Source organism: Rutidosis leptorrhynchoides, chromosome 8, assembly GCF_046630445.1.
Source record: "Rutidosis leptorrhynchoides isolate AG116_Rl617_1_P2 chromosome 8, CSIRO_AGI_Rlap_v1, whole genome shotgun sequence".
NCBI classification, from domain to species: Eukaryota; Viridiplantae; Streptophyta; class Magnoliopsida; order Asterales; family Asteraceae; genus Rutidosis; species Rutidosis leptorrhynchoides.
In genome coordinates this window covers 347,275,859-347,292,453 of record NC_092340.1, presented here as the reverse complement: position 1 = coordinate 347,292,453, position 16,595 = coordinate 347,275,859, and the positions used below count along the sequence as shown (strand labels likewise).

Sequence of the window (16,595 nt, the reverse complement as noted above, 5' to 3'; positions counted from 1 at the left end):
ACAACGTCAATGGATGCTAGTTCAAACCCAAGTAATAATTAATCAACCTTTGATTAATATTATGAACTCAAAATGATATTCTTACTTACTCTCTTTTTAATTCTCTCGTATCTTCTTATGAAGGCAAAAGAAAGGAATATATATTACACTTTAGAAACACCCGTGAACCTTATATCAATCCGTGAATATTTTACTTTTTGAAAGAATCCAATTTAGGATATTGAATTTGATTTACGTAATATCATAAAGTCGTATTTCTCAAATACTTCAGGGTAGTTTATGAAACTTATAATTAATAATTTCTATCATGTCACTTTCATGTGAATAGTAAATTAATTAATTTCGTTTCATTTACTATTCATATGAATAGTAAATGAATTAATTTCGATTTACTATTTTGTTACTTGAGTAATATATATACATCATATATATATTTATTTAACGTCTCGGTGTATATGTGTGTGACCCCGAAGGCTCAAATGAATTTGACCATATAGTTATATGTTGTACCTTGCACATTATTCCTTCAACCGGAAACATCAGTTTCTATTATGAAATATTAGGTGAGGTGATTACGGATTCGCCTGACAAAACTTGTAATCTCTCCTTTGATTATTGATCAATTTCTTACTCTGTTAAATAAATGCTTCAAGATCTCTTTTTAAACCTAAATATTATTAGTAGTCATTTTTTTTTTCTGTTATAGCTGATGCTCATTTTTAGCTACAGCCATCCTTTTCGAGCTGATAACCAGTTCACAACAGTAACATAAAAAGGCTCCATAAATGACAACTGATTAAAATGACATAACTGAATTACAACAAACGGGTTTTTTTGGTTGATTTAAATCAATGTGCTAATGCTAATCAAAATTCAAATACGGCGGCTTACTTATATCTGGTGCTCACTTGTTTCATGGTTGTAACCCGAAGCCTTACCACTTCTTCCAATTATGAATGGCTCAGGTGCATTACTATTACTATTAATATCAAGACCTTGAAAAGATCGAGATGCGAAATACTCCACCCCTGATTTAACTGACCCTTTGACCATGGTTTTTTGGTCCTTACCATGTTCCTGCAGTGACTTCGGTGTCAAGTTCACTAAAGCAAAAGCTCCATCTTCATCTTCCGGGTTAATATCTGGTTCAACCCACAAATTAGATTCGTTTAAACTTAATGATTGTCACGTAAGATGCAAAATAAATTCAATGAAAACATGAATATGGTGCCTGCAAATCCATAAATGGACACATCGGTATCTGGCCTAAATCGATGAATTTTCAATTAGTTATGAAATTTATTTGAGAGGTCAGATGGGAAAAGAAAAACATGTCCAAAAGAAAATTGTTAATTGGTTGACTCGTCAAATTTGCCACCTCTAACTATGATAGAAGACATGATGGAATAAATCAACCCGTCAGAGTGGGTGGGTCAACTGATTGATTCATCCCACATCGTCCAGCTAAAATCTCTTAAATTAATTAAAAGATCATCATTATCATTATAGATGTACATTGTGCATTTACAGATATATACTGTACAGATCTCAAAAGGACCGAAAGTCATCCAAAGTGTTATTTTAACCCATAAAACCTCTTTATTCATTTTATCTAGAAGAATAGATTATAACTGAGGATTAATAGCTATTGATTGATTGATCTTTCTACATATTGTTACTTCAAGAAGTAATAAAAGAAGCAAATAACATGAAAATACCTTGCGAATCAGGATCTTCGATGTATCCACCTTGAAGAAACGAAAATCTTGCTTCTTCTCGTTGATTTTCTACATTTGAAGGGGTTGAAACAACGAGGTCTTGAAATTCCATCACATATTTTCCAGTCCACTCGCTTCCCCTGCACAAAATGTGATTGCATGATTTTACAAATACTTGAAGCGAGATAAAAAATGTTAAACAAGTTGAAAAAATAAAATAATAAAATAAAATAAAAACCTGTTAAATGCAAGAGTAGCCTCAAAAGGAGTAATAACAGGAGCCAAGAACTCTTTGCTATCCAAAAGTGCAGTTTGCGCGCACGAAATATAAATAAAGACATCACACTGCAAAATTAGGTATAAGAGTCATGAAACCTGTAAACATCATCTAAAAAAAACTATTATCTTAATACAGATTATTTAATTTAATAACATGTGTTATGTATACACTCGTGAGTTGTGACACTTAGGGATGGCAAAAAGACCCGTATCCGATAGAGAAACTCGAAACCCGGCACTTTTGGGCCGGGTTTGGGTCCGGGTATACGGGTCATTCCAGAAAGGTTGCAACTTTTGAGGTAAACACCTGTAACAAAGATAATTCCAAAAAGATAGTCAACTTTACCTCGGGAAAATTGGCAAGTTTTGAAGGATTGGGTCGGCCCATGACAAGTGTGTAAGCCTTTTTCCCTGACTTTGTAATCATCTCTTTTATTTGATGGATCATACTAAGATACCCAGCTGCATATAGAATCCAATATAAATAACTAAAAATCTTCATGTATTAGATATTAAAAAAGCATTGGATAATAATGTAACAGTGTATACTAATATAGAACCGTACCAACACCAAGTGTGCCAACCAATATCCCAACAATACCAGCATCCTTTGCTTTCTCAACTAGATAATATCTGCATATAATTTACCAAAAAAATAACTGTTCAAGAAACTAATAACTAATCAGACCCAACAAGAAAAAGGATACAGATAAGCAAAGTACCTACGCTTGAGGATTCTTCGTTGTTGAGAAGTGTCTGTTAATAATTGATTTTCTGTTGCATCATATCTGACTGAGACAATTACACCATAAAAATGTAAATAACATTAACAATATATAACAAATTAGTAAGAAGAAAAAGAAAAGAATGTACACCAAAAATAACATCAGAATTCAGAACAAACAGAGAGCTTAAGGAAACTAAATTGAGCTGTCATGCAAATATGAAAAGAATAACTACCGATACAAGTGGCAATTTCAACCCGTGTATGGGTAGAGGGGTTATATTGGGTTGTACTTGTTTTTAGAGGGATACATGTCAGATGATTCAAAAGTTACCCAAAGTGCACTCAAACAGCATTAAACCTCATAAACTGTTTGACAGTAATAGAATTAGACCATTCATCTATAGCTGTATCAATATATTATATATTATTTATTTCAGGGATAAAGACAAAAAGTTTGGAGTTCGTGTATTGGCTCACCCGACCCAACCCATTTCAACCTGAACCAATACAACAACAACAACAAAACCCAATACCACATAAGTGGTGTATGGGTGAGGTGAGATGTAGACAATCCTTCCCCTATCCGAAAATAAAGACAAGTCATTTCTCCACCCAGAGAAAAAAGTTGCCCACGCCCGGGCTCGAACCCAAGACCTCTCGGAAACCTGAACCAATAATTTACCCATTATGACCGATTACCCAACCCAGCCATTTTCCCACCTCTTGTAGCCACCGATTCTTCTCTAGTGGATAATATATCTACTATTACAGTAAATAACAAACAGATAAGAAAAGTAACAATGAATATTATAGATAAAGTAGTCAGCAAGAGAACTGTAAAGCAATCATTATCATGCTATACCAATATATATGAACGCATTAATCTAATAAAAATCATGAAAACATAAGTGTTACACATGCATTATAGCTTAACCATCAGACAAGTTCATATTATACATTCTTAAAAAACAGTTATGCAGACAGTACCTATGTCACAACCATTGAAAGTGAGTACAGCATTGGCAAAAGCAGAATTATCGGGACCAATCCAAAACAATGAATAGTCTTCCATATTGCGGCCCACTTCTAGTTTCCAAACCAATCCCCCAATCCTATATGTTCTGCTTACATCATCACCACAATATCCATTGGCAATACAGCTGCTACCAGAACTTTCAGTTGGAATCATAGATTGGCTCATAACGTCTGCGTAATATAGTTCAATTCTTGATGTATCACCACACAAATTTTTTGTTTCAAGTGTTGATGCTTCTATAATATCTTGTAACGCATGTGCATATTCCAACCCATATAAAACCTTCACAAGTCACAAACAAAAATGGATCAAAAATATATGAAGAGGTTAAAAAAGATGCATCGGAAAATAATTTACTTTTCACCACAATCTATGAACTATTCAGTCCTACTAAATAAGCATTATATAGATTTGAGTCATTACAAAATCACTTTTTTAATAGACTATTTTTTTATATTACTTTCATAAGCTTCATGTAACAAGACCTCAAAGCATAAGAATCTCTCGAAAAATCAAAAACTTGATATGTCATACCATCCTTTTATGTTTTTAACTTACTTGACCCTCAATAATTACATCAAAATTGAACTATACCATATGCTAATGTTCAAATTTCATTTAAGCAATAGATGAAAAATTAAATATGAGAATTAGCATATCAGTTCTTACAGAAAAGTCAAATGTAAAAAATGTGAAAAAACTCAACTCACCATGACCGGCTTCGTACTAGATAATGCATAGTTACACAAATGGTTGGCACAGTTAGACACATCAATCGGTGCTTTTCCAAAAACGAAGAAAGCAGGAAGCTTTGACGTCCTAAAACAAAGAAAAAAAACCCGATTTAAACATGAAAAGAGATCCAAAAAACATTTATTCCAATAACCATATATTTATGAATATAACGGACTCACGGGCTGAGACAAGTATGACCATAATGAATAACGCAATCGGCATTTATATGTGATGCACCAACTTCATCAACACAACAACTACCATATGTAGTATCAGCCATTACATACAACCCAATATCCTTCACATTGTTTTCATTAAGCTCGTTACGTAACGCGCGCACAACTCCTGTTGATTCCTTTAGTAGCTCATCAGGGAACTATACATAACATAATGAATCCTCAATGAGACACTATCATTAAACAAATAATTAATTTTAAATAATCACTATTTTCACATTCATACAAACCTAAAAAAACAGTACATTTAAATAAATAAGTTCAATACATCACTAAATTTACTTTCATACAAAGCTAAATAAACATTTTATTTAAATAAATACATAATCCACAAGGATTCAGCGTCTTCAATAATAAAATTAAGTTAAAAAAAACTGAATTCGCTTTCATACAAACTGATAAAATACATTAATTACATACAAATAAGTTATTTATAATCAATTTCTAGGGTATTGAGTTAATTTTTAAAAAATTGAAAATAGGAGAGCATACCTGTAAACCGATTCTTTTGAAGTTATTGCTATGAATAAATTTTGCCACGCGCGAAACTTCGTATTTGGATTCGAGTTCCATTGAAGAAGATGAAGAAGAGAAAATGAGTGAAACCTTGAATGTTTTCTTTTGCGTTGTATGACTAAGATGCGAGGTTTAGTTAATGGGCCTGATTGGGCTTTAGCAGATCAGTTGTATCTAGGCTGGCCCATTGGGGATCTGGTGGGTTAATGAAACACGATATTGATGTTCTAAAAAATCATAGTACTCACTACTCCGTATGCTTAGATCTCGACGTTATTACGTTATTCTTAGATGATATGTTAAGCTCAAGTTCTTTCTAGGGTTAGCTACTATATAAATATTCGTTAATGTAATCAATAATATTCACGAGTTTCATTGTCTAACATGATATCAGAGCGTGTTTGATAACCTAGTCGGTCGTCTCAATACCGACCGTCAAATCTAATATATCTTACATTCTCACGTTTGGTGCAACACCCTATCATCTAATTTGCAACACTTTTCTTTTTCTTTAACTTTTAATTTGTATCGGCGGCCGCCTCAATTGCCGACCACCGCTTCATGTCAAAACCATAAATATATTTTTTCTATTCTTAGTTTTTATTATTTTATGTTTTCGCCGACCACCTTCACAAATATGTAAACCATATTTCTTTCTGTTCGTTCTACCGCATCACATATCACTGTCGTGACTTTCTACTCTTTTTTAAAATTTACTTACGAAAAAAAAAAAAAAAACCCCCTCATCTTGTTTTATGATCTTCCGCTATCATTGCTAACGAGATCCACTCAATCTTTTGTTTAAGTCTAATATTTTTTGGTCGTGGTTGTCATAATTCTTTTTTTTTCATCTATCGACGTGAGATGAGCCATCTAGCTTGACTAGGTTTCAAACCTCGAAAAAAAAGAATATGGTCAAAAAAAATCTTATTTGCAATGTTGATGAAGATTGTTATCGTTGACAAAGTTCTCTACTCAAGTCCAACTGATGCGTTGAAACGTAACCTTTATTTTGAACGGTTTTGAGTTATTTTGTTACACGAATTGATTTCTTGTATATATGGTGTTTTAATGAATTCGGGTTGATTTCACACATATATAGGCAACTGGTCCTATCCGTGTAGTTTAGTTTATTGGTAAATCCGATTCGTTCCACAGGGAGATGGAGTGTTTAATGGTTTTTAATAGTCTTTGATGTTAAACTAATTTAAAGGGGGTTTTGGATTAGGAATTTATAATATAACAATAATGGAAAATAACTTAACTAATTTACTTCATAAATAAAATTACAAGATTACAAGATTTAACTTAAAAAGGAACTACATGAAATTATACTAATTATGATTCAACAATTTTATTACTAAATGATAATTAATTAAAACAATAACTTTTAATAAAACTATATGATTAGAATTTTGTTTTGAGCAATTATAATATAAATTTATTTAAATTAACTAAATGACATGTTTTAATTAAAATTAATATAAACTAATAGGAATTATAATAATTAGCTAATTACTAATTTTAAATTATATTAATACTAATTATAAGATTAAAACATTCTAACCTAATTATAACCTAATTATAACCTAATATAAATTAATAACCTAATTATAATAATATTCTATTCAAAACCCTAATTTTGACCTAAATTATATGAAACCCTAATTTTTAACCTAAAATATATGAAACCCCAAATTTTAACCTAAAAAGTATGAAACCCCAAATTTTAACCTAAAAAGTATGAAACCCTAAATTTTAACCTAAAAAGTATGAAACCCTAAATTTTATGATATGTTAATTATACGGAGTGATATGTTTAATTATACGGAGTGATATTTTTAGTGAATAATAATAATACGTAAATAATAATGATAATAATGATTTTACAATATATAAAAATAGGAGTGTTTACTTAAATGTGTCACCCCTAGATCCATGGATTGTTTTAAGTTTAAGCTCGTATAAAAATGTTTAGTAATAAACTTATATTTTCCTTTCGAAAAAATATAAAGTTTTGACTAACTGAATTAAATCTAATTTTCACCGGATTTTATTTAGTTAGTTACTAGTCCCTAAGTGTTTAAATTGAGACCCAACCCAGTTTTGACCTTCGCCAAAACCCAAATCATAACGGTTTCCCTTTTTACAATTTCACTTTTATGTGACTAGTGATATTACCCAAACCACCGAACTTTATTTCTAATTTAGTGTTAGTAAATTATTCATAAAACTCGTCTAAATCACTTTTAATGTTGAAGCTTAATTTATATAAATAAAAATAACTTTCGTTATTTTTATCTCATAAATTAAGTGACAGGGGTTAAATATCCAATTACATAATAATGGTTCATTTAATTAGGCTCAATATTAAAAACACTTAAGTTACATTTTTATTTTACAAATGATAACAATCCATTTCACTAGGGGCTCTACATCTAAGCAAACACTAGGGAAATTAGCTACTCATTATACTAAGGAAAACATAAAAATAAAAATATACAAACATAATAATAACGATAAAAATTGATAACGATAATTTTAACGGAATATACTTACTAAAAATTCTTCACTTTCATTAACTTCAAACGGTAGAAAAATTACAATAACAACACCCTTTCACGCGTACAATAATACCCTTAATCACGAACAATACACCCTTAATATTTGAAACTATCTTAATCTTGAACTTTGAAAATTAATATGGAACTAAATTATACGGATTACTTGAAGTAAACAACGATAGTAGCTAAAAAATGAGTTGTGATATCTTTTAGTTTGTATGTTGTATGGATGTTTTGAACTGTGTACTAACTCCTCTCTCCTCCCTTCTTCTATCTCTGACTCTTCTCTTTTTATTCCCAAAAGCAGCAAAAGGTTGATTAAATAATTTAAGTTGATCTCGCAATAACAACCGAAAGTAGGAGAAGGTGGATGAATACAAATATTTAATTGTATTGTGCAGCTCAAATGTGATGATCTTGCATGCCACTTTCAATTATTTAAATTACATCTTGCCTAAAGTAACTCCATATGCATTTGTCGGTTCACCAAGAATAATAATATGGAGTAGTCTTCAATCCTAATATTAAAATTAACTTCTAACTCCATTATGATTGATATTATAATATTACACTTGAACTTCTTTTGATATTATAATATTTAGTGATTGATTGATATTCTTTTGATTGCTGGCCAAATGATACTATAATATTTTTGGCCTCTTTGAGATAATAATCGATTTAGCCGAATCTAAAATGCGTAGCTTGATGTTGTGGTCGTTTGTTGCTCATTAGAATTCTTTATTGTATCTTCATTTTGATCTTTATATCATTGAAAATCCATAATAACATTTCATTCGACGCTTTGGACATTTTAACCAATTACAAACCAAAAATTACTCAAATACACATAAAATCATAACATTTAGGACCGATATTACGACTAAGAATATGTATGATTTGAGCAATATCAAATCCCCACACTTAAACCTTGCTTGTCCTCAAGCAATACTAAACTTACAAGAATCAAACATATCAAATCAATCCACACACTATTCTTTTTTTTTTTTTTTTTTTTTTTTTTTTTTTTTTTTAACACACACACCACACGAATTGAAAACACACGCTTTATGAAACACATTGGAAACACTACACAATATTTATTGGATGACACGCACACTACACGAAATGAAATTCTGACAACAGAAACAAAGTTGAAACTCGTGATTAGGGTTTAAAAATTTGGATCCTTAGGGAAATTGGACCTTTGTGAAAACGTTTTATGATTTATATAAAATGTCATGCTAGTTTTTACACTAGACACGTTTTCCGGTTTTAACCTCAAATTCCGGTTGAGGGTAACTGAAAACCGAAGTCTCAGTCGGCGATTAGCAAGCTATTCGCCCCCATGATTGTAGTATCATGGAACTTGAAGCCAAATGTCCAAAAATAGTTTTACACAAATATAATTCATAAAATAGCATAAGTTTTAGAACAAAATTATATCGTGTCCAAATATCATCGGTGAACCATGAGTTTGCACACCTCAATTTGTTATGGCATATGTATGTTGACCGCGGTCAAACATAGATGCAGTTAATCTTTACGGAGATCATCCATCTGGGGATTAGATTCATTAGTCTTAAAAGCTAATTTGCAATGTGCCCCCCCATTGTACGAGACAGATCCATCTCATGGTTAGGATAAGTCTGACCACCAAAAACCCTGTTTGATGCTGAGGTTAGGTGGATTTCCAGCCGATTTTAGGGATGACTTTTCAAGATTTTTCGTCAACCTACAGCTGTTCTGGACTACATCTTCTAACATAAGTTAGCAAGTGTGTCAATTCGGAAGACTTTACTTCCTTACGGGATGGATTTGATTCATCCTCTATTACTCGTGATAATGGAATATTCAGGTTTATACATTCTGTAGCAATGATATCTGCAATAAACTTCAAAGAAACATGTGATAAATGGTTCTCAATATAAGGATTTATAAATTCTTGTTATAAATGGTTTTCTTTTATAAGTTTTAAACAAATAAACTTATGTATTTTTAATGTATGGAGACAACAATTTCGGTTTTTACACCTGATCTTTAATTGCTTGTAGTTACCTTAAAAATTGATTAGATACATTTGTTTAAAAATTTTCAAATTTTCATAAAAACCAATAACTTATTAGTTCTCGAGAATTTATATATTCCCACCCCACACTTAAGATTATGTAATGCCCTCATTACATAAAATCAGATAATAATGTATAAATTTGAGAAGACAAAAAGTGTAGAGTATTTGGAACTTCCTTTGTTAACCGATTTGGATTTTCAAATTGTTTTACCTATGATCATATCCAATGTTTGTATCACAATGTAATTTGATGTTTCGTTTCGTCTAATTGCATTTTCGTCTGTACCTGTCAAAACCATGTTAAAAACACACAAAATATGGGGTTTTAATTCAATCGTACAACACATTTTTTTACCCCACACTATATTTTCTTGCTAATATATAAAAAAATAAAAACATTATAATTTTCAATACACACCAAAAAAATTCTGTTATTACAAAATAATTTTTTTTTTCTTTTTATATATATATATATATATTTTTTTATAACTTATAATCAATTAAATTTAAAATATCTTTTATAGATTTATATTTGTAACGGAAATTCGGTTTTTACACCTGTTCTTTATCCGTTTATAAATCTTAAAAATAAATTTATAAAATTCAATTCATTAATAGTTAAAGTTTTTAATGTTTTTCTGAAGACAAATTCAAAAATAAAATAAAAACACTCTATTTTTGTGTTAAAGATATTAACATTTTTAATTTTAGAATAAGTACATGAAAAATAAAAGTTTAAACAAATTAAAATACACTCTATATTTTTTTTTATAACTTAAAATCAATTGAATCTTAAAATATCTTTTAAAAATTTATATTTGTAACGGAAATTCGGTTTTTACACCTGATCTTAATCCGTTTATAAATTTTTAAAGTCAATTTATAAAATTCAATAAATTAAAAGTTTAAAGTTTTTATAGTTTTATCGAAAATAAATAAAATAAAAACAAGTACATGAAAAATAAAAATTAAAATAAATAAAAATTCACTCTATTTTTGTTATATACCCTTAAATCAACTAATTTTCAAACTTAAAACTTTGTTTCCTATCGTCTAGGTAGAGATTAATTTCGGTTGTCAAACCTATCATTATCCACGACAAAGATTTACAAGTTATATATTTTTACGGTTATTGATAAAAAGGTATATTTTTGCAATCTACTATAGACTTTTAGAATTTAACAAATACTCTGTACAATTTTGAAGAATGAAAATTCAGTTGTGACACCTAACATTTTCATTTTCAAAGAAACAAGTTAAACTCAAGGCGTTTCACCTTAATTTAGTAGAAAGATTTTTTTTTTTTCAATTTTTATTTTGTTTTCGTGATTTACTATTTAAATGATATCTTAAAAATTTAACAATTAATTTCGTGCAATTTGAACAACAATAATTCAGTTTTAACACTTTAACATTATCGTTTTCAATGAAAACAGGTTAAATTCAAGTTTAATCAATTTTAAATAGTAGATCTTTTTATAAAACTCACTGCAAACAAATATAAACCAAAATACACACAAAATAAAAAATAAAAATAAAATATGCACATACATACAATCGACGAGAAAAAGAATTAGATAGTGAACCCACGTTGACTCGCCTCGTAGTCGAGTCGTGAAATTTCGCTTCCCATTGCCTCGTAGGCGTAACCTCGTGGGTTTAAGAGGTTTTCTTCTAAACATTTGAAAGGCCCTTCTCGGCATAAAGTTACGTACTCGAAATTAGAGTCCGTTTGGTTCTTTGGGCAATCTCCGGAGTGAGCCGGTTTTCCACATTTTTCACATTTACCCAATTGACGTGCTCGACGTCTCTTAGCGCATTTTGATTTGCCTTTTCCATAATTTTTCTCATTATAATCTTGTCTCTCTTCTTTTCTCGTCGCATCGCATCTTTTCTTAATATCTAACACCACATCCCTTGGTAAAATCTTATCGCACATTAAAATGAAATGGTTGTAGATATATTGACTCCGCATCTTGAAAATAAAAAAATAAATACAAACCAAAAGAAATTAAAAAGGTAGAATGGAGGGAGAAGACTAGTTCTTTAGGGTCTGCTAGGGAAAGACCAATCTAACCCCACTCTTAAAGATAAAAAATAATACAAATCGAGAATGGAGTTTAAAACCTTAGAGTTACCCTGAATTTATTTGTCCTTAGGGTAGAATGTGACTTCGTCTCTTTCCGTAGTGTTGATTCCGTCAAAGTATAACTTGAGTCTGTGTCCGTTCACCTTGAAAGTTCCACCGTCCTTGCTATATAACTCTGCATATCCAGATGGAAAAACTTGTTTTATTATATATGGCCCAGTCCATCGGGATCTTAGTTTCCCAGGTGAAAACTTAAAACGTGATTGGAAGACTAATACTTTATCTCCCTGTTCAAATTCTTTCTTTTCTTTTAATCGTGCATCGTGCCATCTTTTAGTTTTCTCTTTATATGTTTTAGAGTTTTCATATGCTTGTAGTCTTAATTCATCTAATTCATTAAGTTGTAAGAATCGGTTTTCTCCGGCTTGCACAAGGTCGGTGTTACATTCTCTTAAAGCCCAATATGCCTTGTGTTCGACTTCGACAGGTAGATGACATGCCTTACCATAAACTAATCGGAAAGGTGTAGTACCAATTGGCGTTTTAAATGCGGTTCTAAATGCCCACAGCGCATCATCTAGCTTTCGATGCCAGATTTTTGGATTGTTTTTTACCGTTCTTTCTAAAATTCGTTTAAGACCTCGATTCGTGTTTTCAACTTGGCCACTCGTTTGAGGGTGGTAAGAAGTTGAGAAACGATGATTAACTCCGTACTTTTTAAGCACTTTCTCGAGTAATTGATTTGTAAAATGAGTTCCACGATCACTGATTAATGCCTTTGGAATCCCAAAATGTGAGAAAAGGTTTTTAAGAAAGCTGACAACAACTCGAGCATCGTTAGTGGGTAGGGCTTTTGCTTCAGCCCATTTAGAAACGTAATCGACTGCTACGAGAATGTATTTACATTTGTTAGAAGCGGGGAATGGACCCATGAAGTCAATACCCCAAATGTCAAATACTTCGCATACTAGGATGCTTTGTTGTGGCATTTCGTCTCTCTTGGAGATATTTCCAGATCTTTGACAAGAATCACATGTTTTAACCATGTGGTGTGCATCTTTGAAAATAGTTGGCCAATAAAAGCCTGAGTCAAAGACCTTTTTAGCTGTATAGCTAGGTCCGAAATGACCACCAGCTGGGCCTTGATGACAGTGCTCCAATATTTGTTGAGCTTCTTTACCATATACGCATCGGCGGATAACTTGATCGGCTCCTATTCGAAAAAGATTAGGGTTTTCCCAGAAGTAAAACTTTAAGTCAGCAAAGAATTTCTTCTTTTGCTGGTACGTTTGGTTTTTAATTAATACTCCTGCAGCAAGATAGTTTGCAAAATCAGCAAACCATGGAACTTCAAATTCGGTTTCTATTCTCATTAGAAACTCATCGGGAAAAGTGTCATGAATAACTGACTCGTCTAGTTTTTCTAGGTCGGGATTCTCAAGACGAGACAAGTGATCAGCAGCGAGATTTTCAGCACCCTTTTTATCCTTGATTTCTATATCAAATTCTTGTAAGAGAAGAATCCAACGTATTAATCTAGGCTTTGCATCTTGTTTCTTGAACAAGTACTTTAGGGCTGAATGATCGGTAAAAACAATCGTTTTGGATAACACAAGATACGATCTAAATTTATCGAAAGAAAATACAATTGCAAGGAGTTCTTTTTCGGTAGTTGTATAGTTAATTTGTGCTCCTGTTAGTGTTTTACTTGCATAATATATTGGTTGAAATTTCTTATCTTGGCGTTGTCCTAAAACGGCTCCTAGTGCGAAATCACTAGCATCACACATTAGTTCGAATGGTTTGGACCAATCGGGAGATACTATGATAGGTGCATTCGTAAGTTTATCTTTTAGAATGGAGAAAGCTTGTAAGCATTCGTCATTGAAATCGAATGTACTATCTTTCTCAAGAAGTTTAGTCATGGGTCGAGCGATTTTGGAAAAGTCCTTTATGAATCGTCGATAGAATCCCGCATGACCTAAGAAACTACGAATTCCTTTAACGTTAGTTGGAGGAGGAAGCTTTGAGATTACATCAATCTTAGCTTTGTCTACTTCCATTCCATCTCGAGAAATCTTGTGTCCTAAAACAATGCCTTCCTTCACCATGAAGTGGCATTTTTCCCAATTTAAAACAAGATTTGATTCCTCGCAACGAATTAACATTCGCTCGAGGTTTGAAAGGCATGAATCGAAGGAGTCTCCAAAAACAGAGAAATCGTCCATGAAGACTTCCATACTTCCTTCTATCATGTCATGAAATATTGCCATCATACACCTTTGGAAGGTGCCTGGCGCATTGCATAATCCGAACGGCATTCGTCGGTATGCGAAGGTACCAAATGGACAAGTAAAAGTTGTCTTGTCTTGGTCTTTTGGATCAATGGGAATTTGAAAATAACCGGAGAATCCATCAAGGAAACAATAGTACTCTTTTCCCGCTAAACGTTCTAGCATTTGGTCAATATAAGGAAGTGGGAAATGATCTTTCCTTGTGGCGTCATTTAAACGACGGTAGTCTATACAGACTCTCCAACCAGTGACTGTCCTCGTAGGAACGAGTTCATCTTTATCATTAAGGACGACAGTTGTACCCCCTTTCTTGGGTACTACTTGAACAGGACTAACCCACGGACTATCGGATATAGGGTATATTAACCCGGCATCAAGTAACTTGATAACCTCCTTCTTGACAACTTCTTTCATGTTAGGGTTTAACCTTCGTTGCCTTTGTACCACGGGTTTAAAATCTTCTTCCATTAGAATCTTATGAGTACAATAAGCTGGGTTAATCCCAGGAATATCGGTTGTTTTCCAAGCAATTGCCCTTTTGTGAGCTTTTAGAACGGACATTAACCTACCCTTTTCGTCATCGGAGAGTTTTGATGAAATTATAACGGGTAATTGTGACGTACCTTGGAGATAAGCATACTCCAAATGTTCCGGTAATTCTTTAAGTTCTAAGGTTGGTGGTTCTTCCAAGGAAGATTTTATTCGGAACCTATTACCATCGGTAATTTCTTTAAAGGGTTCATCTTCCTTGAGAATTTCTTCCTCAATGTCATCTTCATCGATGACTACCTTCAACAATTCTTCAAGTTCAACCTCGACATCAAATTCTTCACTTTCACCCGTCGAGGTTAAATCCGAGGTGTCTACATTTAGTAATTCTTGCAATTCTTTTTCAACACAACAATCCACAATGTCTACCTTATAAACTTCGTCATCGGAGGAGATAGGTTGTTTCATAGCTTTATCAATGTTTAAGGTAACTCTATCTTCCCCTATACCTAGACTAAGTTTCTTATCTTTAACACGCACAATCGCGTCGGCGGTATTTAGAAAAGGTCGCCCTAGAATTAAGGGAACCTTGCTATCTTCTTCCATTTCAAGGACAACGAAATCGGCAGGAAAAATTAAATGATTAACTTTAACCGGTAGGTTTTCGGCAATACCAATAGGATAGTTAAAAGTTCTATCGGCTAGGCGTATACACATCCTAGTTGGTTTTAGATCACCTAGGTTTAGTTTTAAGTATAGGGAGTGTGGCATAAGATTAATACTTGCCCCTAAGTCAGCTAATGCATCGTACATTACTGAATCTCCCATCAGACACGGAATAATGAAACTACCAGGATCTCCAAGTTTCGGTGGCATCTTTTGCTTTTGCAAAATTGCTGAGCATTCCTCATTGAGGAATGTGGTTGAAACTTCTTCATATTTACCTTTATCGGCTATGAGATCCTTGATAAACCTTCCATAATTTGGCATACCCGCAAGAACATCTACAAGTGGTACATTGATACAAATTTGCTTAATCATTTCGGAAAACTTGTTGTACTGTGCTTGTAATTTATCTTTCTTCAAACGTTGTGGGTATGGAATTGGATGTTTGTATTCTTTTAATGGCGGTTGAGTTTTAGGTGCACTTGTGGTTGGCACTTTATCCTCTTCCACGGAAGACTCTTTTTCGTTAGGAATAGAAACACGAGCAGGAGGTTTTGGAATATCGGGGTTAATGGTTAACCCACTTTTCGTAGTTATGGAATTTACTTGCTCATTCCTTGTTTGACTGTTGTTGGGATTCACTTGAGTATTTGAGGGGAGAGTACCAGGCGGTCTCTCTGCTAGTAACTGTGAAATCCTTCCAACATCTCTTTCTAAATTCTGAATCGTAGCTTGTTGATTTCGAATTTGCTGATTTTGAAGTTCCGCGGTTTGCTCGTTCCTAACCATAAAATCTCTCAAGAGATCTTCTAAACCGGATTTCTTCTCGGGTTGTGGTTGTGTAAGTGCTAATTGTTGTGGTTGTGGTTGATTGTGTTGGAAATTATTTTGATAAATTCGTTGAGGTTGATTACGGTTGTTTAGGTTATTATAACCTGGTGGTGGATTTCTTTGAATTTGATTTTGATTTGGGAAATTTCGGTTATTTTGGTAACCTGGATTTCCTCCTTGATAGTTATTGTTATTTGAACCTGAAGGTCCTCCTATTTGATAGCTGTTGATAGGAGGATATCTTCGGTTATTTGCTTCTATCGCTGGAAAATCGCTAAAATTCATTTCACCTTTTCGCAAGTAACCTAAGAAATTTGCTTGCTCTTCCATCGTTGCTTGATTACAAT

The 16,595-nt window shown here is 32.6% G+C and overlaps 1 protein-coding gene across 1 annotated transcript; it reads right to left on the bottom strand.

Annotated features, from left to right (window-relative positions):
* Positions 1-781: 781 nt before the first annotated feature.
* LOC139862554 (uncharacterized) lies at positions 782-5,325 on the bottom strand. Its single transcript, XM_071851169.1, has 10 exons — positions 5,224-5,325; positions 4,675-4,871; positions 4,471-4,579; positions 3,712-4,042; positions 2,720-2,789; positions 2,563-2,630; positions 2,344-2,459; positions 1,957-2,063; positions 1,719-1,858; positions 782-1,142 (listed from the first exon to the last, which is right to left on the bottom strand). The coding sequence occupies exons 1-10, from the start codon at positions 5,302-5,304 to the stop codon at positions 892-894; spliced, it is 1,470 nt and encodes a 489-aa protein (XP_071707270.1). The 5' UTR covers positions 5,305-5,325; the 3' UTR covers positions 782-891.
* Positions 5,326-16,595: the final 11,270 nt, after the last annotated feature.

Excerpts from the sequence above, each read along its gene's own strand:
- LOC139862554 (XM_071851169.1), bottom strand. The coding sequence starts at position 5,304 with ATGGAACTCGAATCCAAATACGAAGTTTCGCGCGTGGCAAAATTTATT. Across the intron at positions 2,460-2,562 it reads GGTTGGCACACTTGGTGTTG|CTGGGTATCTTAGTATGATC; the intron begins GTACGGTTCTAT and ends TTCTATATGCAG. Across the intron at positions 2,064-2,343 it reads AACTTGCCAATTTTCCCGAG|TGTGATGTCTTTATTTATAT; the intron begins GTAAAGTTGACT and ends CTAATTTTGCAG.